This window comes from Scyliorhinus canicula, chromosome 19, assembly GCF_902713615.1.
Source record: "Scyliorhinus canicula chromosome 19, sScyCan1.1, whole genome shotgun sequence".
In the NCBI taxonomy this organism is placed as follows: domain Eukaryota; kingdom Metazoa; phylum Chordata; class Chondrichthyes; order Carcharhiniformes; family Scyliorhinidae; genus Scyliorhinus; species Scyliorhinus canicula.
In genome coordinates, this window is record NC_052164.1 from 56937416 (window position 1) to 56955722 (window position 18307).

The 18307-nt window shown below is 47.4% G+C and overlaps 1 protein-coding gene across 1 annotated transcript in view; it reads left to right on the forward strand.

The window, feature by feature from the left end:
- Positions 1–18307, forward strand: part of acad8 (acyl-CoA dehydrogenase family, member 8) — a 121672-nt gene that overhangs the window by 26037 nt on the left and 77328 nt on the right. Inside the window, exon 3 of the mRNA XM_038779033.1 lies at positions 6142–6311. Coding sequence (XP_038634961.1) covers positions 6142–6311 — 170 coding nt within the window. The remainder of the gene's footprint in view (positions 1–6141; positions 6312–18307) is intronic.

Here is an 18307-nt window from a genome sequence, read left to right on the forward strand (position 1 = left end):
TATGGGCCTGCATGTCCCACACTCTCGCTTCCACTTCATTGGTATTAGTGTGATCGTCGCCTGAGTCATTCTTGTCGGCAGCTCCCCGTTCTCCAGCACCTCGCTCAACGCCCCCAATAAGTGTGGTGCCAACACCGTCACAAACTCCTTATAGAGCTCTGCCGGATAACTGTCCAACCCTGGGCCTTCCCTGACTTCATGCTTTTTCTGCTTTCCATCACATCTCTCAACCCTAATGGTTCCTCCAGCACCTGCCTCCTCTCCTCATCCAGTCGCGGGAATTCTAGCCCGTCCAGAAGCCACCCCATATCCCCTTTCCTCACCCCCTGAATCGGAAGGCTCCTCTTGTCTGCCATCCCACCCAGGAAGAAAGAAAATTTCCCCACCTTCCAGCCCCCACCCTACCTGCATCCCTGTACTCAAATTCAAAGTTCAGCTCTCCACAAGTTTATGATCTCTAAAAAAAGTCATTGGCCTTTTGTGGGGTTTCAAAATAATACTCCCGGCCTTCAAAAGTCACCCACAGTTTTGCCGGGTAGAGCACCCCACACTTGATCTGCCTTCGATTAAGAGCCGCCTTGGCCTTGTTGAACCCAGCACGCCTTTTTGCCTGCCCCGCTCCAATGTCCTGACCTTGTTCCCCTCCAATTCGCAATGGCGCTTCTCCCTGGCCCACTGCAGGATCCTCTTCTCCACAAATTTGTTGAACCTCACAATCACTGCCCATGGCAGCTCCCCCGCTCTTGCCTTCGCCTTAGAGACTTGTGGGCCTTGTCCAAAACCCCCTCTGCCACCAGCCCCGCCAGCATTCTCAAGACTTGTGCCTTCTCGTAGTTCTCGTAGCACTTGTGCCTTCCACACCTTCAGGCTGGTCAACAATATGCAGGTTCTGCTCCTCTACCTTTGCTGTTGGCGACTTGCAACGGTTCCCTTGGAGCCCTATCTCCACATCCAATGCCACCACTTGATCACTGCTCAAAAAGCATCCTCTCTATCTCCTGGATCTGCGACCTCTGCGCCTACAAGCACTTCTCGACTCTTTCCATCAAACCTTTCATGGGTGCAACCGCTCCTTCAATGGCCTTGGATCTGTCTTCCTGCATTTCTTTTCGTTGTTGGCGGAACTTTGAATGCTATCAGTTGCTCCATCTGGAGTTTTCCAGCATGCAACAATCATCCCCCTCTGCCATCTTTCCAATTGTTGCTGGGCGACAGGTCTCTCCCAGTTCCTTGGCCAGGGTTTTATAACCAGCAGACATGCCATTCCCCGGGGGAACACCTGCCGGGATTTATAGCCAACAGTCATGCCACTCCCGGGGGAACTTCTCCTCCACACCTTCAGCTGCACTTTCCCGTCAGAATTCCCCCATTTTCGTGTAAAAAGAGCACAAATCCACGCCTTTGAGCCGGAGCTGCCCTGTGTGCAACCACTCACTCCATGGCTGCCACCGGACGTCTCACTGCTGTTTGGTGCCCCCACGGAAATGTTCAGTCCAACGCAGTGAGTTCAGGGTACATATGGTTGTACACGGGCAGGGATGTCCATTGTCCCCGTTACTGTTTGCGCTGGCGATTGAGCCATTGGCCATTTTGCTTAGATTATCAGCAGGTGGTGGGGCATAGAGTGGGGGAGTAAGGAGCATTGGGTGTCCTTTTACGCAGATGACCTGTTTCAGATCCTTTCTCTAGTGTGGGGAAGATAATGGAGCTGTTGAGGAGGTTTGTGTCCTTTTCCGAGTACAAATTGAAAGTGACTAAGAGCGAGATCTTCTCGGTGAATCCCTTGGGGAAGGAAGTGGATTTGGGAAGGCTAACGTTTAGGCTGGCCAAGACAAGGTTTAGGTATTTAGGGATTCAGGTGGCTCATGACTCGGCCTTGCTGCATAAATTGAACCTGGCCAGTCAGGTGGAGGGGGTGAAGGGGGACTTAAAGATCTGGATGCCCTCCCATTGTCCTTGGCAGGGACAGGGAGAGTGTAGCCGGTCAAAATGAACATTCTACCGAGGTTCTTATTTGTGTTCCAGTGTCTACCGATCTTCCTCCCTAAATCCTTTTTCATTACGGTTAATAAGTTAATCTTGGGCTTTATCTGAGTGGGTAAGGTTTCGAAGAGCCTTCCTGCAGAGGATGTGGCAATCATGGGGTTGGCGCTACCAAATCTGATGTTCCATTAGTACAGTAAGAAGTCTTACAACACCAGGTTAAAGTCCAACAGATTTGTTTCGAATCACGAGCTTTTGGAGCCCTTCCTCAAGTGAACTATTACTAGGGGACGAACATCGAGAAAATGTGAAGTGGATGAGGGAGCTGGGGCTAAGGTGGAGGCAGATGGAGGAGTCTTCCAGTGTAGGTTCATGTCGAAGATGTTGATGATGGCTCCTCTTCCGTTCTCTGTGCACTGTAAATTCTATGATCGCTCCGGCCAGGTTCTCTGCGAGCCCGGTGGTGGTGGCATCTCTTATGAATTTGGAACCAATTTCGGTAGCATTTTAAATTGGGAGCATTGTATAAGATTTGGAGGAGAGGGCAGCACTGGGGCACAGGGATTAGCATTCCTGCCTCTCGGCGCCGAGGTCCCAGGTTCAATCCTAGCTCTGGGTCACTGTCCCTGTGGAGTTTGCACATTCTCCCCGTGTTTGTGTGGGTTTTGCCCCCACAACCCAAAGATGTGCAGGGTCGGTGGATTGGCCATGCTAAATTGCCCCTTAATTGGAAAAAATTATTTGGATGCACTAAATTAAAAAAAGAAAAGAAAAAAGATTTGGAGGAGGAGGGAGGGGGTCGAAAGGTTCAGGGATTTGTTTGTAGAAGGTAGGTTTATGGAATTGGAGGAAATAGTGGAGAAATTTCAACTCCCGAGGGGGAGTTTGTTTAGGTGTTTGCAGTTGAGGAACTTTGTTCATAAAGAGCTGTCTTTGTTCCCTTGGGAGCTGTCTTTGTTCCCTTGGGAGCTGTCTTTGTTCCCTTGGTCACCGGGACCTATGCTTATGGATAGGATGCTATCTCGAAATGAGATAGAGAAGGGAAGATTTTTGATATTTCTGGGTGGTTGTTGGAGACGGAGAGCACCATTGAAGGAAGTGAAGGGGAAGTGGGAGGAGGAGCTGGTCCTGGAGGTGGAGGGAGGTGTTTGGAGTGGGATCTTGCGTGGGTGTATTCCACCTCTTCTTTTCCCAGGCTGAGTTTGATGCAGTTTCAAATAGTTCACAGGGCGCACTTGACTGGAGCACGCACGAGTGAGTTCTTACCCGGAATAGAGGCAAATGTGGGTGTTGTTGGAAGGGGCCTGCAAACGATTCACACATGTTCTGGTCCTGCCCTAAGTTTTTTTGAGGTTTGGGTCTCCTGTTTAGAGACTCTGTCGGAGATGATGGGAGTCAGGTTGGAGCCGTGACCATTGATGGTGATTTTTGGGTTGTCGGACTCGACGGCGCACCTGGGTGGCGCCATCTTAAGGCTTTGGCACGATTGGGGACTTCTCAAGAGTTTGTGAGACTGGAAAAGATTAAGCAGGTTATTAGAGCGTCGGGCAAAGGGTTCTATTCCAGGTGGAAGCTGTTCATCACCTTTAAGGACTTGTTTGTGGCCGGCAACTAGGGGGAGTTGGTGGAGGTTGGGTCAGAAGAAGGAGGGGGGGGGGGGGGGGGGGGGGAGATTATGGGTTATTGCTATGTTTAAAAAAAAAACATCTTTTGGATCGTTTTCTATGTGATAATTTTAAATTTTTGGAATAAAAATATTTATAAACAGCCGGGAAAAGAACCAAAAAAATTGCTGTGGCTACAAGAGTACGTCAGAGGCTGGGAATTCTGCAGAGAGTAACCCACCTTCTGACTCCTTAACACCTGTCCATCTACAAGACATAAGTCAGGAGTGCCATGGACCATATTCCACTTGCGTGGAATGTACAGCTTTAGCAGCTATCAAGATGCTTGATGCCATTCAGAATGTAGCATCCCATTTAATTAAGATCCTATCCACTTGCCTAAAATTTCCTCCACCATCAGTGTACCACGGCTGCAGTGTGTACTGTCCACACAATGCAATCAGCAATCCTATGACCTTCATGGCTAGATCAAGGCTTGGGAATATCGTCCCCTCCAGGTTCCCTTCCCAATCTCACCCAATTCACCACAAAGAATATAGCAAATCAAGGAGAAGGCTCACCGCCACCTTCTAAAGAGCAATTAGGGTTGGGATATGAAAGCTGGCACACCAAGACAATGAGAAGTGCAGGTAAGATTTGATATTCTTTTGAGCCTTTTCTCTGAGCAAGCCAGGAAGAAAAATCAACATCTGTTCACCGAGAGTTTTGATGCAGAATCTTTTGGCATTGTACTAAAATTACATTTCTAAAAGGCTCAGCAGGGTTTTTTTTGTTCTTTACTGCAGTGTGTTTGCTTGATTTAATAAGTTTTGAACTGTAATTGTTGAATAATTTTTAATCAGTGTAATGCTGTCGTTGTTGTTCCTTCAGTGTACATTTGCAATCACAACATTAACCAGTATCATCGGTTAGAAACCATTAACTATCAAACTTAAAATGGAATAAACCTGTTTCTCAAACCGAACAGAATGCATTTTAAATTGGAGTGATTATGTATATTACAATAACTTGGATTGTGCTGTGGTAAAGGCAGCCAAGCTCAGTATTCACCATCATGACTCAACTCTCACGGTTGGACCATATGGAGAATAATGCAGAAATTGAGAAGTTGCTGTAAGTCTGCATTACTTGAGAAATTGAGCAAAAGCAGTTACCCGAGTACAATCTGCATTGCGATCATGATTTGACTACTGTTTGTCTCAATGTAAAAACCTTGGAAAAGTTGTACTTTATTGAATGGGGTATAATTTGATGTTTTTTGCCGCATTAACATAATTACTGCGAAGGACCAACCCCCCTGAAATAACTCATTTTGTATTTGGGGAATGTCAAATCTTTCTTTGATGATTAAAAGTTCAATAGATTTTACTTTTTTACCTTAAGCCTGTATCTTTATTTTCATCGTTAAATACAGTCATACATTTTTTCACTATCTGTAAATTGAAATGAAAAATGAATGATTTTAGGTGCATTTGACTTTATATGCTGCCTGTGAATTGTAAGATGACACTTGCTGACATTACTGCCTCCACACTCAGCAAGACATTTGTAGACTGGGACCCTTGCTCAGTCGATAGATAGATATGACATCTTTAACTTTGAATCAAATCATTTCTTTACTAAACACAACATAAAAATCCCAACGCTTATCACTCTTCCAAAAGAGGTTTTATCATACACTATCAAAAGCACACAAATGATTCTACCTTCCTGTACTACCACTATAAGTTCATAAGCATAGGTTAGACTGTTAATATTCATCTAATAACTTGGTGGACTTGGAGACTTCACCACCCACCCAATCGCACTGGCCAGGCACAAGCGGAGATCGGACACAGTCTTTATGAATCGAGATCGGACTAGTCTTTTCCAGCTCAAATCCAACTCTAGTTTCCACTTTTTCTCAGCAGCAGCTCACTGAAAATAAAACACAAATTAATTTAAAGTTCTGAATTAGGTGAAATGTAGGAAAGTTTAAATTTGATTCTATTATAAATACTTTTTTTCTTTATTCTTAATGAGGGCAATTTACACTTTTAAATTTGCTCTGATCGCTTTGTTTCAGCTCCCTCTCCCAAGAATGCACCTGTTCCACAATGTCTCACGACTTGTCAATTAATCACTCAGTTAAACAAAGCTAAGGTTCCAGTATGTAACATCTGCAGTACAAAAAGAGGCCGTTCTTGTATGTTGTTGCCTTTGCCTAAAAGGAGCATTCACTGCTCCACAATATAATTTTGCTGTCTTTGCCAAATGATAGGTCTTACTATCACTGCAAATACTCTGCCTGTTCCTTTGAGAATGTTGCCTGTAAGTACTATATCTGTTGCTAAACCAAAACAATTTACTACTTTCAAACCTTCACTGGAATATAGAAGGGTCTGAGCAGAAGCTAGGCACTTGTATGGCTTGATGTATACGTTATACTTGCTGTATCATTCCACAATTTAGAAGCGTACATTTTCTCAAAATTTTCTTTGAATTTTGTTTTGGGGTTATAACTTTATAATTTCTGTATTTCAATGTCGAACAGGAACACTTTCCTGTGGAGGTAATGAGGAAAGCTGCTCAACTCGGGTTTGGTGGGATTTATGTTCGTCCGGATGTCGGGGGATCGGGACTATCACGAGTGGACACTTCGATCATATTCGAAGCATTGTCAACAGGCTGTACAAGTACCACTGCTTACATCAGTATTCATAAGTAAGTTGATATGGAAATGACACTCAGCCCACAAGATTACTAACAACGCAGTGTCTCAAATAAATGTCCTGAGACCCTTTGCGGAGTAAATGGAAAGTGAGGAATAATAGGAGAATAAGGAGGCATGAAAGGAGGCACGATGGAAGATAATCATAGATAATCATAGAATTTTACAGTGCAGAAGGAGGCTATTCGTCCCATCGAGTCTGCACGGGCTCTTGGAAAGAGCACCCAACCCAAGCCCACACCTCCACCCTATCCCCATTACCCAGTAACCCACCCAACACGAAGGGCAATTTTGGACACCAAGGACAATTTAGCATTGCCAATCCACCTAACCCGCACATCTTTGGACTGTAGGAGGAAACTGGAGTACCCGGAGGAAACCTACGCACACACGGGGAGAAAGTGCAGACTCTGCACAGACAGTGATCCAAGCCGGGAATCGAACCTGGGACCCTGGAGCTGTGAAGCAATTGTGCTAACCACAATGCTACTGTGCTGCCCTAAAGAGACAGCTTTAGATAAAAGATCTTGAAAATGCAGTAGAGAAAGCAGTCGAACAATATACAGATATGGAGTTGGGTATAATAAATGTAAACATGGAAGCTGATCCCATACCTAAGGATATTTCTGTGGGACACCCCATATAGGAGAGGGTTAGAAGGAAGATTTGGGAGCCTGCCAAATGGGGATAGGAAGCGAAGCTGTTGGAGGAGGTAAACTAACCAATGTGTCAAAAAGGAGTTGATCCAAGTTGACTCATAAAGTCATGTGGAAAAATGTGGAATGCTTGACCATGTTAAATACTGCAGAGATGACATGAAAATACACTGTATTGTGCTCATGGAAATAAAGGATGTTCTTAGTACATTATGGTATCTGTGGAGAGAGAAACAGCTACCATGTCAAATTGAACATGACTCTTCGCCCAAGGCTTTTTACACGTACATAAAAATCAAGAGGGTAGCCAGGGAAAGGATTGGCCCACTGAAGGACAAGGGAGGGAATCTACGTGTGGAGCCAGAGGAAATGGGCGAGGTAATAAATTAATACTTTGCATCAGTATTCACCAAAGAGAAGGAATTGGTGGATGTTGAGTCCGGAGAAGGGTGTGTAGATATAACCTAGGTCACACTATTTTCCAAAAAGAAGAGGTGTTGGGTGTCTTGAAAAATATTAACGTGGATAAGTCTCCAGGGCCTCATGGGAGCTACCCCAGAATACTGAAGGAGGCAAGAGAGGAAATTGCTGAGGCCTTGACAGAAATCTTTGGATCCTCATTGTATTCAGGTGATGTCCCGGTGGACTGGAGAATAGTCCAGGATTTGTTTTGCCTTTGTTTAGTTCAAAGAAATTTATTACTTGCCATCAGAAAAGCAGTCGCATGACACCGTATCAGTCTGGTTGAAGGGGTAAAGTAGCATATCTTTTGCCGACAGGGATGCCGAAAGCCGAGAATCAGAATCACAACACAAACTGATCAATTTTGTAGAAGAAGCTAATCTGGAGTGGAGAGGATATTAGGCTTGAAGAGGTGCATTAAATGTGGAGAAAGTTGATCACAACACCTTCTCCCACCGGCAGACGTCGAAGAAACTCTGTTTTGGGCTCTAAAAAGAGCCGAAAAGTCAGTTTAAATCGGGAGCTCCCAAATGCGCGGCTTACTACGTCATCGCCGGAGAAGGCCGCTGAACGAGAGGAGGAGGCCGTGGTCCTCGTGAGTAAGGTGGAGGGGCACTCGGCACTCCATAAGAAGTGGCAAGACCGCTTCGAGGAGCTTGATCTCCGCATGAGGTGGAAGAATCTGAGGATCTTGTGCCTTGCGGAGGGTCTGGAGGGGTCGGATCTGACAACCTACGTGGCCAGGATGCTGAACACGTTGGTGGGGGCAGAGTCTTTCAGTCTGCCCCTGGAGCTCGAGGGAGCCCACAGAGTACTGGCCAGGAGGTCGAAGGAGAATGAACCCCCGCGTGCGGTGCTGGTGAGATTCCACCGGTTCAGCGATCGGGAGTGTGTGCTGCGCTGGGCCAAGAGGGTAAAGAGCAGCAATTGGGAGAATGCGGTAGTACGGATCTTCCAGGATTGGAGTGCGGAGGTGGCTAAGCGGCGGTCCGGGTTTAATCGGACGAAGGAGGTGCTCCATAAGAAGAAAATAAAATTCGGAATGTTGTAGCCTGCGCGCTTGTGGGTAACTTATTTGGAGCGGCATTACTATTTTGATTCCCCGGAGGAGGCGTGGGCCTTTGTGCAGACGGAGAAGCTGGACTCGAACTAGGGGTTGGGGGTTGCGGGGTCAGTTGTAATGTTTTATTGCTGGTTTCTGCTGTTGCTGTGTTTTTTCTGCACTTTTGTAGTTTTGATATGGTTATTTATTTGTGTTTTGCTCTGTTTTCTGTTGGGGGACATGGTTTGAGTTTTGTATTTTGCGGGGGGGGGGGGTTGGGGGTTTGTTGCATTCTGTATGGGGTTGGGGTATGGGGTGGGGCTGGTATTTGGGAGCTGCGTCAGTAGGGTGTGGTGGGGCAGTGCGAAAGCGCGGGCTTTCCTCTGGTTTCCCGCATTGCGGGGCTGGAGGGGTGGAGATGGCGGGGGGGGGGGGGCCTTTACTGGCTCCTTCCCGCACTGGAGCGGTGCCTTGAGGAGTGACAGGAGGGGGGACGATCCCACTTTGGGAGGGGTCGGGTTTTGGCGGGAGTTTCCTGGGTCAGCAGAAGTTAGCTGACCCATGGAAGTACAATGGAGGACAGGTCGCGGCTAGGAGGGTTCCTAGCCTTGGGGGGGGGGGGGGGGGGAAGGGGAACACCAGGATGCTGCTGGCAGGGTCAGGAAAGAGCTGGTGAGGGCCGGGGGGACAGAGGTGAGGTGATGTCGCCGTGGGGACTGGGTCGGGCGGGGGGGTGCTGGCCTGGGGCGGGCAGTCGACGGGCTATGGCTAGTCGGCGGGGGAGGGCGGCGAGATGCCCTCTGATCCGGTTGGTCACATGGAATGTGAGAGGACTGAATGGGCCGGTGAAGCGGTCTAGGGTACTTGCTCATCTGAGGGGGCTAAAGGCAGATGTGGCAATGCTTCAGGCGACCCACCTGAAGGTGGCGGACCAGGTCCATCTGAGGAAGGGGTGGGTGGGGCAGGTTTTCCACTCCCGGTTGGATGTGAAGAACCGGGGGGGTGGCGATTCTGGTGGGGAAAAATGTGTCGTTTGAGGCATCTGAGGTGGTGGCGGATAAGGAGGGTAGGTTTGTTATGGTAAGGGGCAGGCTACAGGGAGAGAAGGTGGTACTTGTTAATGTGTATGCTCCAAATTGGGATGATGCGGGCTTTATGAGGCGTATGCTGGGACGTGTCCTGGATCTAGAGGCGGGAGATTTGATTATGGGTGGGGACTTCAATACGGTGTTGGATCCTTCACTGGATCGGTCCAGTTCAAGGACTGGTAGGAGGCCGGCGGCGGCCAAGGTGCTGAGGGGGTTTATGGACCAGATGGGAGGGGTGGATCCATGCAGGTTTGTGAGGCCGAGGGCACGGGAGTATTCCTTTTTCTCCCATGTATATAGGGTTTATTCTCGGATAGACTTCTTCTTGGTGAGTAGGGGACTGATTCCGAGAGTGGAGGAGGCCGAGTATTCGGCCATTGTAATCTCCGACCACGCTCCGCATTGGATGTATTTGGAGATGGGGAGGTGCGGGACCAGCGTCCGTTGTGGCGGTTGGATGTGGGGTTCTTGGCGGAGGAGGAGGTGTGCAGGAGGGTCCGGGCAAGTATTGAGGGGTACCTCAAGGCGAATGATACGGGGGAGGTCCGGGTGGGGATGGTCTGGGAAGCCCTGAAGGCAGTGATTCGTGGGGAGCTGATATCCATCCGGACACACAGGGAGAGGAGTGAGAGGGATAGACTGGAGGGGAAGATCCTGGAGGTAGATAGGAGGTATGCGGAAGCACCAGAGGAGGGATTGTTGGGGGAGAGGCGCAGCCTGCAGGCTAAATTTGATTTGTTGACCACTAGAAAGGCGGAGGTACAGTGGAGGAAGGCACATGGGGCAGTGTATGAAAATGGTGAAAAGGCGAGTAGGATGCTGGCTCACCAGCTCTGCAAGCGGGATGCGGCTAGGGAAATTGCTGGAGTGAGAGATAAGAGTGGGAATGGGTGCGGAAGGGGGCAGAGGTGAATGAGGTCTTCAAGGACTTTTACGGGGAACTGTACCGGTCGGAGCCAACGGTGGAGAGGAGGGGAATGGAGAGTTTTCTCGACGGGCTATCTTTCCCAAAGGTGCAGGAGGAGCAGGTGGAGGGGTTGGGGGCGCCGATTGAGCTGGAGGAGCTGGTTAAGGGGATCGGGCAGATGCAGTCAGGGAAGGCGCCGGGGCCGGATGGGTTCCCGGTGGAGTTTTATAAAAAGTTTGTGGACCTAGTGGGCCCCCTGTTAGTGCGGACACTTAATGAGGCATGGGAGGGGGGGACTTTGCCCCCGACGATGCCGCGGGCGCTGATTTCTTTAATCTTAAAGAGGGACAAGGACCCCCAGCAGTGTGGTTCGTACAGGCCCATATCTCTCCTTAATGTGGATGCCAAGGTGCTGGCAAAGATCCTGGCCACCAGGATAGAGGACTGTGTGCCAGGGGTTGTACACGAAGACCAGACAGGTTTTGTTAAGGGAAGGCAGCTGAATACGAATGTGCGGAGGTTGTTGAATGTCACCATGATGCCGGCGATTGAGGGGGAGGCTGAGATAGTGGTGACGCTGGGTGCGGAGACGGCCTTCGATAGAGTGGAGTGGGGGTACTTATGGGAGGTGTTGGGGAAGTTTGGATTTGGTGAATGGTTTATTAGATGGGTGAGGCTACTGTATGAGGCCCCGATGGCGTGTATGGCCACGAAATGGGAGGAGGTTGGAGTACTTCCGGCTTTACCGAGGGACCAGGCAGGGTTGCCCCCTGTCCCCCTTGTTGTTTGCATTGGCAATCGAACCGTTGGCGATGGCGTTGAAGGATTCAGGAAGGTGGAGGGGTTTGGTGCGGGGTGGGGAGGAACATAGGGTGTCGTTGTATGCCGATGACCTGCTACTGTATGTGGTGGACCCAGTGGGAGGGATGCCGGGGTGATGGAGCTGCTAGTTGAGTTTGGGACATTTTCAGGCTATAAACTAAATCTAGGCAAGAGTGAGGTGTTTGTGGTGCACCCTGGGGACCAGGAGGAGGGAATTGGTAGGCTCCCGCTTAAGAGGGCAGGGGAGAGTTTTAGGTACCTGTGGGTGCAGGTGGCTAGGGACTGGGGGACTCTTCACAAGCGTAATTTCACCAGGCTTGTGGATCAGATGGAGGAGGAGTTCAAACGGTGGGACATGTTGCCATTGTCGGTAGCGGGAAGGGTGCAGTCGGTCAAAATGATGGTGCTTCCGAGGTTCTTGTTCCTCTTTCAGTGCCTGCCCATCTTCGTCCCCAGGGCCTTCTTTAGGAGGGTGACTAGCAGTATTTTGAGCTTTGTGTGGGCGCATGGGACTCCGAGAGTGGAGAGGGTTTTCCTGGAGCGAGGGAGGGATAGAGGCGGGCTGGCGCTGCCCAACCTTTTGGGGTACTATTGGGCGGTCAATGTGTCAATGGTGCGTAAATGGGTGATGGAGGGGGGGGGGGGGGGTGGCGTGGAAAATAATGGAGATGGCGTCTTGTCGAGGTACCTTGGTAACGGCGCCGTTGCCGCTCTCTCCTAAGAGGTATACCACGAGCCCGGTGGGTGGCGGCGACCCTAAGAATCTGGGGACAGTGGAGACGGCATAGGGGGGAAACGGGCTCGATGGAGGCTCCATTAGGTGGAAATCATCGGTTCATCCCGGGGAACACTGATGGGGGTTTAGGGGGTGGTATAGGGTGGGCATCAGTAAATTGAGGGACCTGTTTATTGGCGGGAGGTTTGCGGGCCTGGGGGAACTGGAAGATAAATTTGGGCTTCCCCAAGGAAACATGTTCAGATACTTGCAGGTAAAGGCGTTTGCTAGGCGACAGGTGGAGGAATTTCCTTTGCTGCCCTCGCGGGGGGCGATGGACAGAGTGCTTTCTGGGGTGTGGGTCGGAGAGGGGAAGGTGTCATTTATAAGGTAATGCAGGAGGTGGAGGAGTCGTCAGTGGAGGAGCTGAAGGCTAAATGGGAGGGGGGGGAGGGGAGGGGGGGGGGGGGAAAGGAGGGTGTTCGTTCTTTATTTTTCTATGGTTATTTAACTTAATATTGTGTTAATTTAATTTGTTAATATGTTTTGTTCATTTGAGGTTGGGTGAATGTATGACTGTTATTGTTGGTATTTTATTGCTGTTCGTTGTTATATAAATACAAAATTTTTCAATAAAAATTATTTTTAAAAAAAGGTTTGAAGAGGTGGTCAAAGACTATGCCCAAATTAATAAGAAACCAACGCTTCATCTTTCATCCTTCATTCTCACTCCACAGTATAAATATTTCCCACTTTGTCTGTTAACTTTGACAAAGAGTCATTGGACACGAAAAGTTAGCCCTTTTCTTTCCCTACAGATGCTGCCAGACTTGCTGAGATTTTCCAACATTTTCTCTTTCATTTCAGAAACCAATCCAAATTGTGACCGAGAAAGAGTAGTAGACAAATAACCAGGGAAGAGAGTTTGAAGAATCACTGCAAGTTCTAGCACAGAAACTGACCCTGTCACCCAGCAGGTCTGCCGCATGAGCCACATGCAACCATCATACTTTTTTTGCACCCTGAATACCTTAACATACCCTTTTGAAGATGAAGCATTGGTTTCTTACTAATTTGGGCATATTCTTTGACCACCTCTTCAAGCCTAATATCCTCTCCACTCCAGATTGGGCGGCACGGTAGCATTGTGGATAGCACAATTGCTTCACAGCTCCAGGGTCCCAGGTTCGATTCCAGCTTGGTTCACTGTCTGTGCGGAGTCTGCACATCCTCCCCGTGTGTGCTTGGGTTTCCTCCGGGTGCTCCGGTTTCCTCCCACAGTCCAAATATGTGCAGGTTAGGTGGATTGGCCATGATAAATTGCCCTTAGTGTCCAAAATTCCCTTAGTGTTGGGTGGGGTTACTGGGTTATGGGGATAGGGTGGAGGTGTTAACCTTGGGTAGGGTGCTCTTTCCAAGAGCCAGTGCAGACTCGATGGGCCGAATGGCCTCCTGCACTGTAAATTCTATAATCTATGATAATCAAAACAACTAATGTAACTTTCCATTAAAAGAATTTATGGACTCTACTACCACAAATTATGGTGGTTGAAGCAAATTTAATATTCTGAGAATTGTTTCTAATTTGGGTTCTTTTCATACTGATCTTAAATTAGTGTTCTTATTATCATGTCACGAGTCATTAGAAGCTGTGGCTTCCACCACCTAGATGGATAAGGGTAGAAGGTTATTTGGAACACCAAGTCCAGCCTCTCCATAAGTCTCATGCCATCCTGACCTGGGCATGTGGTGCTGATCCTTCATTGATGGGTCAAAACCTTGAAGCTCCCTACTTAATGACATTATGGAAGCACCTTCATTTTCTCTAAAGATGTTGAATAAATACCAAGCCCATAACCCGAATACCTAGCCAAACCTAGCACAGCTCCAGGGTCCCAGGTTCAATCCCCGGCTGGGTCACTGTCTGTGCGGAGTCTGCACGTCCTCCCCGTGTGTGCGTGGGTTTCCTCCGGGTGCTCCGGTTTCCTCCCACAGTCCAAAGATGTGCGGGTTAGGTGGATTGGCCATGCTAAATTGCCCGTAGTGTCCTATAAAGTAAGGTTAGGGGTGGGGGGGGGGTGTTGGGTTACGGGTATAGGGTGGATACGTGGGTTTGAGGAGGGTGATCATGGCTCGGCACAACATCGAGGGCCGAAGGGCCTGTTCTGTGCTGTACTGTTCTATGTTCTATGTAAGCCCATAACCCGAATACCTAGCCAAGCCCATAACCCGAGATTGAAATATAAAATAAAATTCTCTCATCTCGTAACTCTACATAAACTTGTGATGTATTTTGGCAGAAGGGGTAGGGAGAGGTAATATAGACTTAATGAAACAGTTCTATAGATTGTCCAGTGATAGAGGAACCTAGGGGCCCGTGCGTACAGATCCTTGCAGGGTAGGACATATTGAGCGGTAGTTAACAAAGCATACTTAAATCAAGGTTTGGGGAGGCAGTGGCGTAGTGGTATTGTCACTGGACTAATAATCCAGAGACCCAGGGTAATGCTCTGGGGACCCGGGTTCGAATCCCACCAGGGCAGATGGTGGGATTCTGCCCTGTATTTGAATTCAATCAAAAATTTGGAATTAAAAAGAAGTCTAATGGTGACCTTGGAACCATTGTCGATTGTCGTAAAAACCCATCTGCTTCACTGATGTCCTTTTACGGAAGGAAATCTGTCATCTGATGAAATCTGTCATCCTTACCTGGTCTGGCCTACATGTAACTCCAGACCTGTAGCAATGTGGTTGACTCTTAAGTGCCCTCAGGGATGGGCAATAAATGCTGGCCCAACCAGCGCCATCCACATCCCATGAACGAATAAAAATAAATACAATATTTCTGTACGTTTCATTTCCTCAGTTTGAATGAAAGGTCATCAACCTGAAATGTTCTCTTTAAACAGATGGTACCAGAGCATTTCCAGCATTTTCTTTTGAAAAATAATACTCAACACTTGTAAAGCTATGATTAGGCCACAACTCGGAGTATTGCACCCAGTTTGGGTCATCACACCAGTGAGAATGTGAAAGTACTTGAGAGTGTGCCGAGGAGATTTACCAGAATGGTTCCAGGGATGAGGTGAGGTGAGACAAGCTGATGCTGTTCTCCTTTTGAGCAAAAGAAGTTGAGTGGAGATTTGATTGAGCTGTACACGATTATGACAAGTTTAGATAAGGTAGACAAGAACAAACTGTTCCAAATAGCTAATAGTAGGAACAGACATAGGCCATTTAGCCCATTGAGTCTGCTCCATCATTCAGTGCGAGAGTATCTGATGTATCCTCAACTCCACTTTTCCTCCTTATCTCCAAAACCCTTGATTCCTTTACTGATTCCCTTACAAGGACACATTTAAGGCACAGATTTAAGATTTTGGGCAAGAAATGCAGGCGGAGGGGGTGAAGAAGAACTTTTTAACACAGTAATAATGACCAGGAATATGCTGCCTGTGAGTGTGGTGGAAGTGAAGATAGTGAATGATTTTGAAAGGAAATTAGATGTGCATTTGAGGGAACTATAAACTAAAAGCATCAGGAATGGGACTGACTGGATTGCTCCACTTAACTCGATGGGACAAATGGTATCCTGGACAGGTATATGAACGGGCGGGGAACAGAGTGAAGTAGACCTTGGGAAATAGGAGACAGGTTTAGATGAAGGATCTGGATCGGTGCAGGCTGGGAGGGCCGAAGGGCCTGTTCCTGTGCTGTAATTTTATTTGTTCTTTGTTCTCAATGTAATGACTTTGACTTTTTTGTATCAAATTATTTTTTAATCTTTAGTCTTCTCATGAAAACTACTACCCTGGCTTAGTTTTTCTGTAACTGTAGCCATCGTCAACACAAATATTACAGTGAATCCAACCCTCTTTCCATTTTATGTCCTCCCTGTAATAAGATGCCCAAAATGAAGCACAATATTCCAACTGGAGTGAAGCTATGGTCTTGTACAAGTTTAATTTGCTTCTGCTTTTGACTTCAACGCAAACCAATGTGGTCTTTTGCCTTTTTTATGACCATGTCTTTGATTTGTTTATCTGTGAACCAGATTTCTCGCTCAATTTAAAATGTTGCCAACTAGTGTATTTCCTTTCTTTTTTCATTCAAATAAATGTTTAGTTTTCCTACGTTAATCTGTAGGCGACAGCTGTCCTCATTGCTCATCTTGCTACTCTTTGCAGCCTTTCAGAATCCTGGCCAGAATTTATGTCGTCACCTTTTGCATGGATTTAAGAGAAATCATATTTGACAAACCTCCTGGAGATTTTCAGAATACAGTTAGCAAAAGAGATCAGGAGAACCAATGGATATGGTGCATTTAGTCCCACATAAAAGATTGCAAAATTAAAGCTCATGTGATTGGGGTAATATACTGACATGGATTGAAAATGGGTTAGCAGGTAGGAAACAGAGTAGGTCTTTTTCAGAGTTGTGATGTGGAGATGCCGGCGTTGGATTGGGGTGGGCACAGTTGGAAGTCTTACATCACCGGGTTAAAGTCCAACAGGTTTGTTTCGAATCACAAACTTTCAGAGCGCTGCTCCTTCCTCAGGTGAATGGTGGTGACTAGTGGGGTCCTGCAGGGGTCAGTACATAGGCGTCAGCTATTCACAATATATCCATGATTTGGATGGGGGAACCAAATGTATTATTTCCAAGTTTTCCGATGACACAAAACTAGGTGGGAATGTGAATGGTGAAGAGGATGTAAAAGAGGCTTCAAAGATGTTGGACAAGTTGAGTGAGAAAATACATGGTAGATGTCGTATAAACGAGAACAAGGTTGAATTTATTCACTTCGGTAGTAAAACAGAATGACAAGAGTATTTTTTAAAAATCTTTTTTTATTCTCATTTTCAACAATTTCAGCATATAAACAACAAAAGAACAAACAAAAAACAAATCTGAGAACAATCCCCTAAACAAAAACAGCACGCCCCCTTAATATACAGACCAAAATATCCACCCGTGCATTCCTAGTAAAAAATTAAGTCAATCAGTAAAATGTGCAATCAAAAACAACAGTAATCCCAATTCCACCCCCCAATGTTCAATGGCAATCAATTCTCGAAAGTGCATAATAAACAGTTCCCATGAATTACAGAACCCTTCCTTCATTCCCCTCAGCTTAAATTTCACCTTCTCAAGAGTCAGAAATTCAAGTAGGTCCCCCCGCCAAGCTGAGGCACAGGATGAAGAAGCTGACCTCTATCCCAACAGGAGCCGCCTGCAGGTGAAGGCTAAAACATCTGCCCCCGCACCCGCCTGCAGCTCAGGCCGGTTCGACACCCCGAAAATGGCTCCTTGGGGACCTGGTTCCAAGTTCGCGTGTCATACCCCCGAGATGATACTGAAAACCTCCGCACAATACCTTTCCTGCCCTGCCTGCAACAGTAGTAGACGCGCCAACTTTAAGGGCATTTAAGTGGTCACTGGATAGACATATGGATGAAAATGGAATAGTGTAGGTCAGATAGGCTTCTGATGGTTTCACAGGTCGGCGCAACATCGAGGGCCGAAGGGCCCGTACTGCGCTGTAATGTTCTATGTTCCAGCTTTGGAAAGGAGCAAAACATATACATAGTTTGCGAGGCGTCTCCCACAATGCTCATATATGTCCTCTACTCCCTCAAAGAGTCGGCTCATCCTTGCCCTTGTGAGGTGCGCCCTATACTCGACCTACAGCTGTATCAGCCCCAACCTCACGCACGAGGTCGAGGCATTCACCCTCAGGAGCACATCACACCACAAACCGTCTTCCATAACCTCCCCAACTCTTCCTTACACTTGGCTTTAATTCCATCCATGGATACCCCTTCCTCTGTTAAGTAATGGGTTAAGAGACACTCCAATTAGTCGTCTCATTTATGTCAAGTATCCAATAATTGACACTGATATGTAAAGAGGCTTCAGTTGGCCTTTGTGTCAGGTGATGTGAAGATAGAGTTTTGTGCAGAGTCTGTTAAAGTGAAATAAAGGCGTTTGTGGAAAAGGAGCAGAACCTTTGGCTGTTTATACAACAGCTAAACGTCTAACAACCTCCCCCAAAATTCTCCTGTAGATCACCGACACCACCCCTTTCTCCATTCCCCTTGCTGTCCATACCTCTTCCAACAATTAGGGGGTTGGCGCTATCGGAAAGCTCTGTACCTCCTTCCCAGCAAAGTCTGGGAGCTGCATGTACCTAAACCCTTCTCCTTGCCCTAGTCCATACTCTTCCCCCAACTCTTCCAACCTCATAAAATATCCCCCCAGGAACAGATCTTTTAATACTCTGATCCGCCCTTTCCT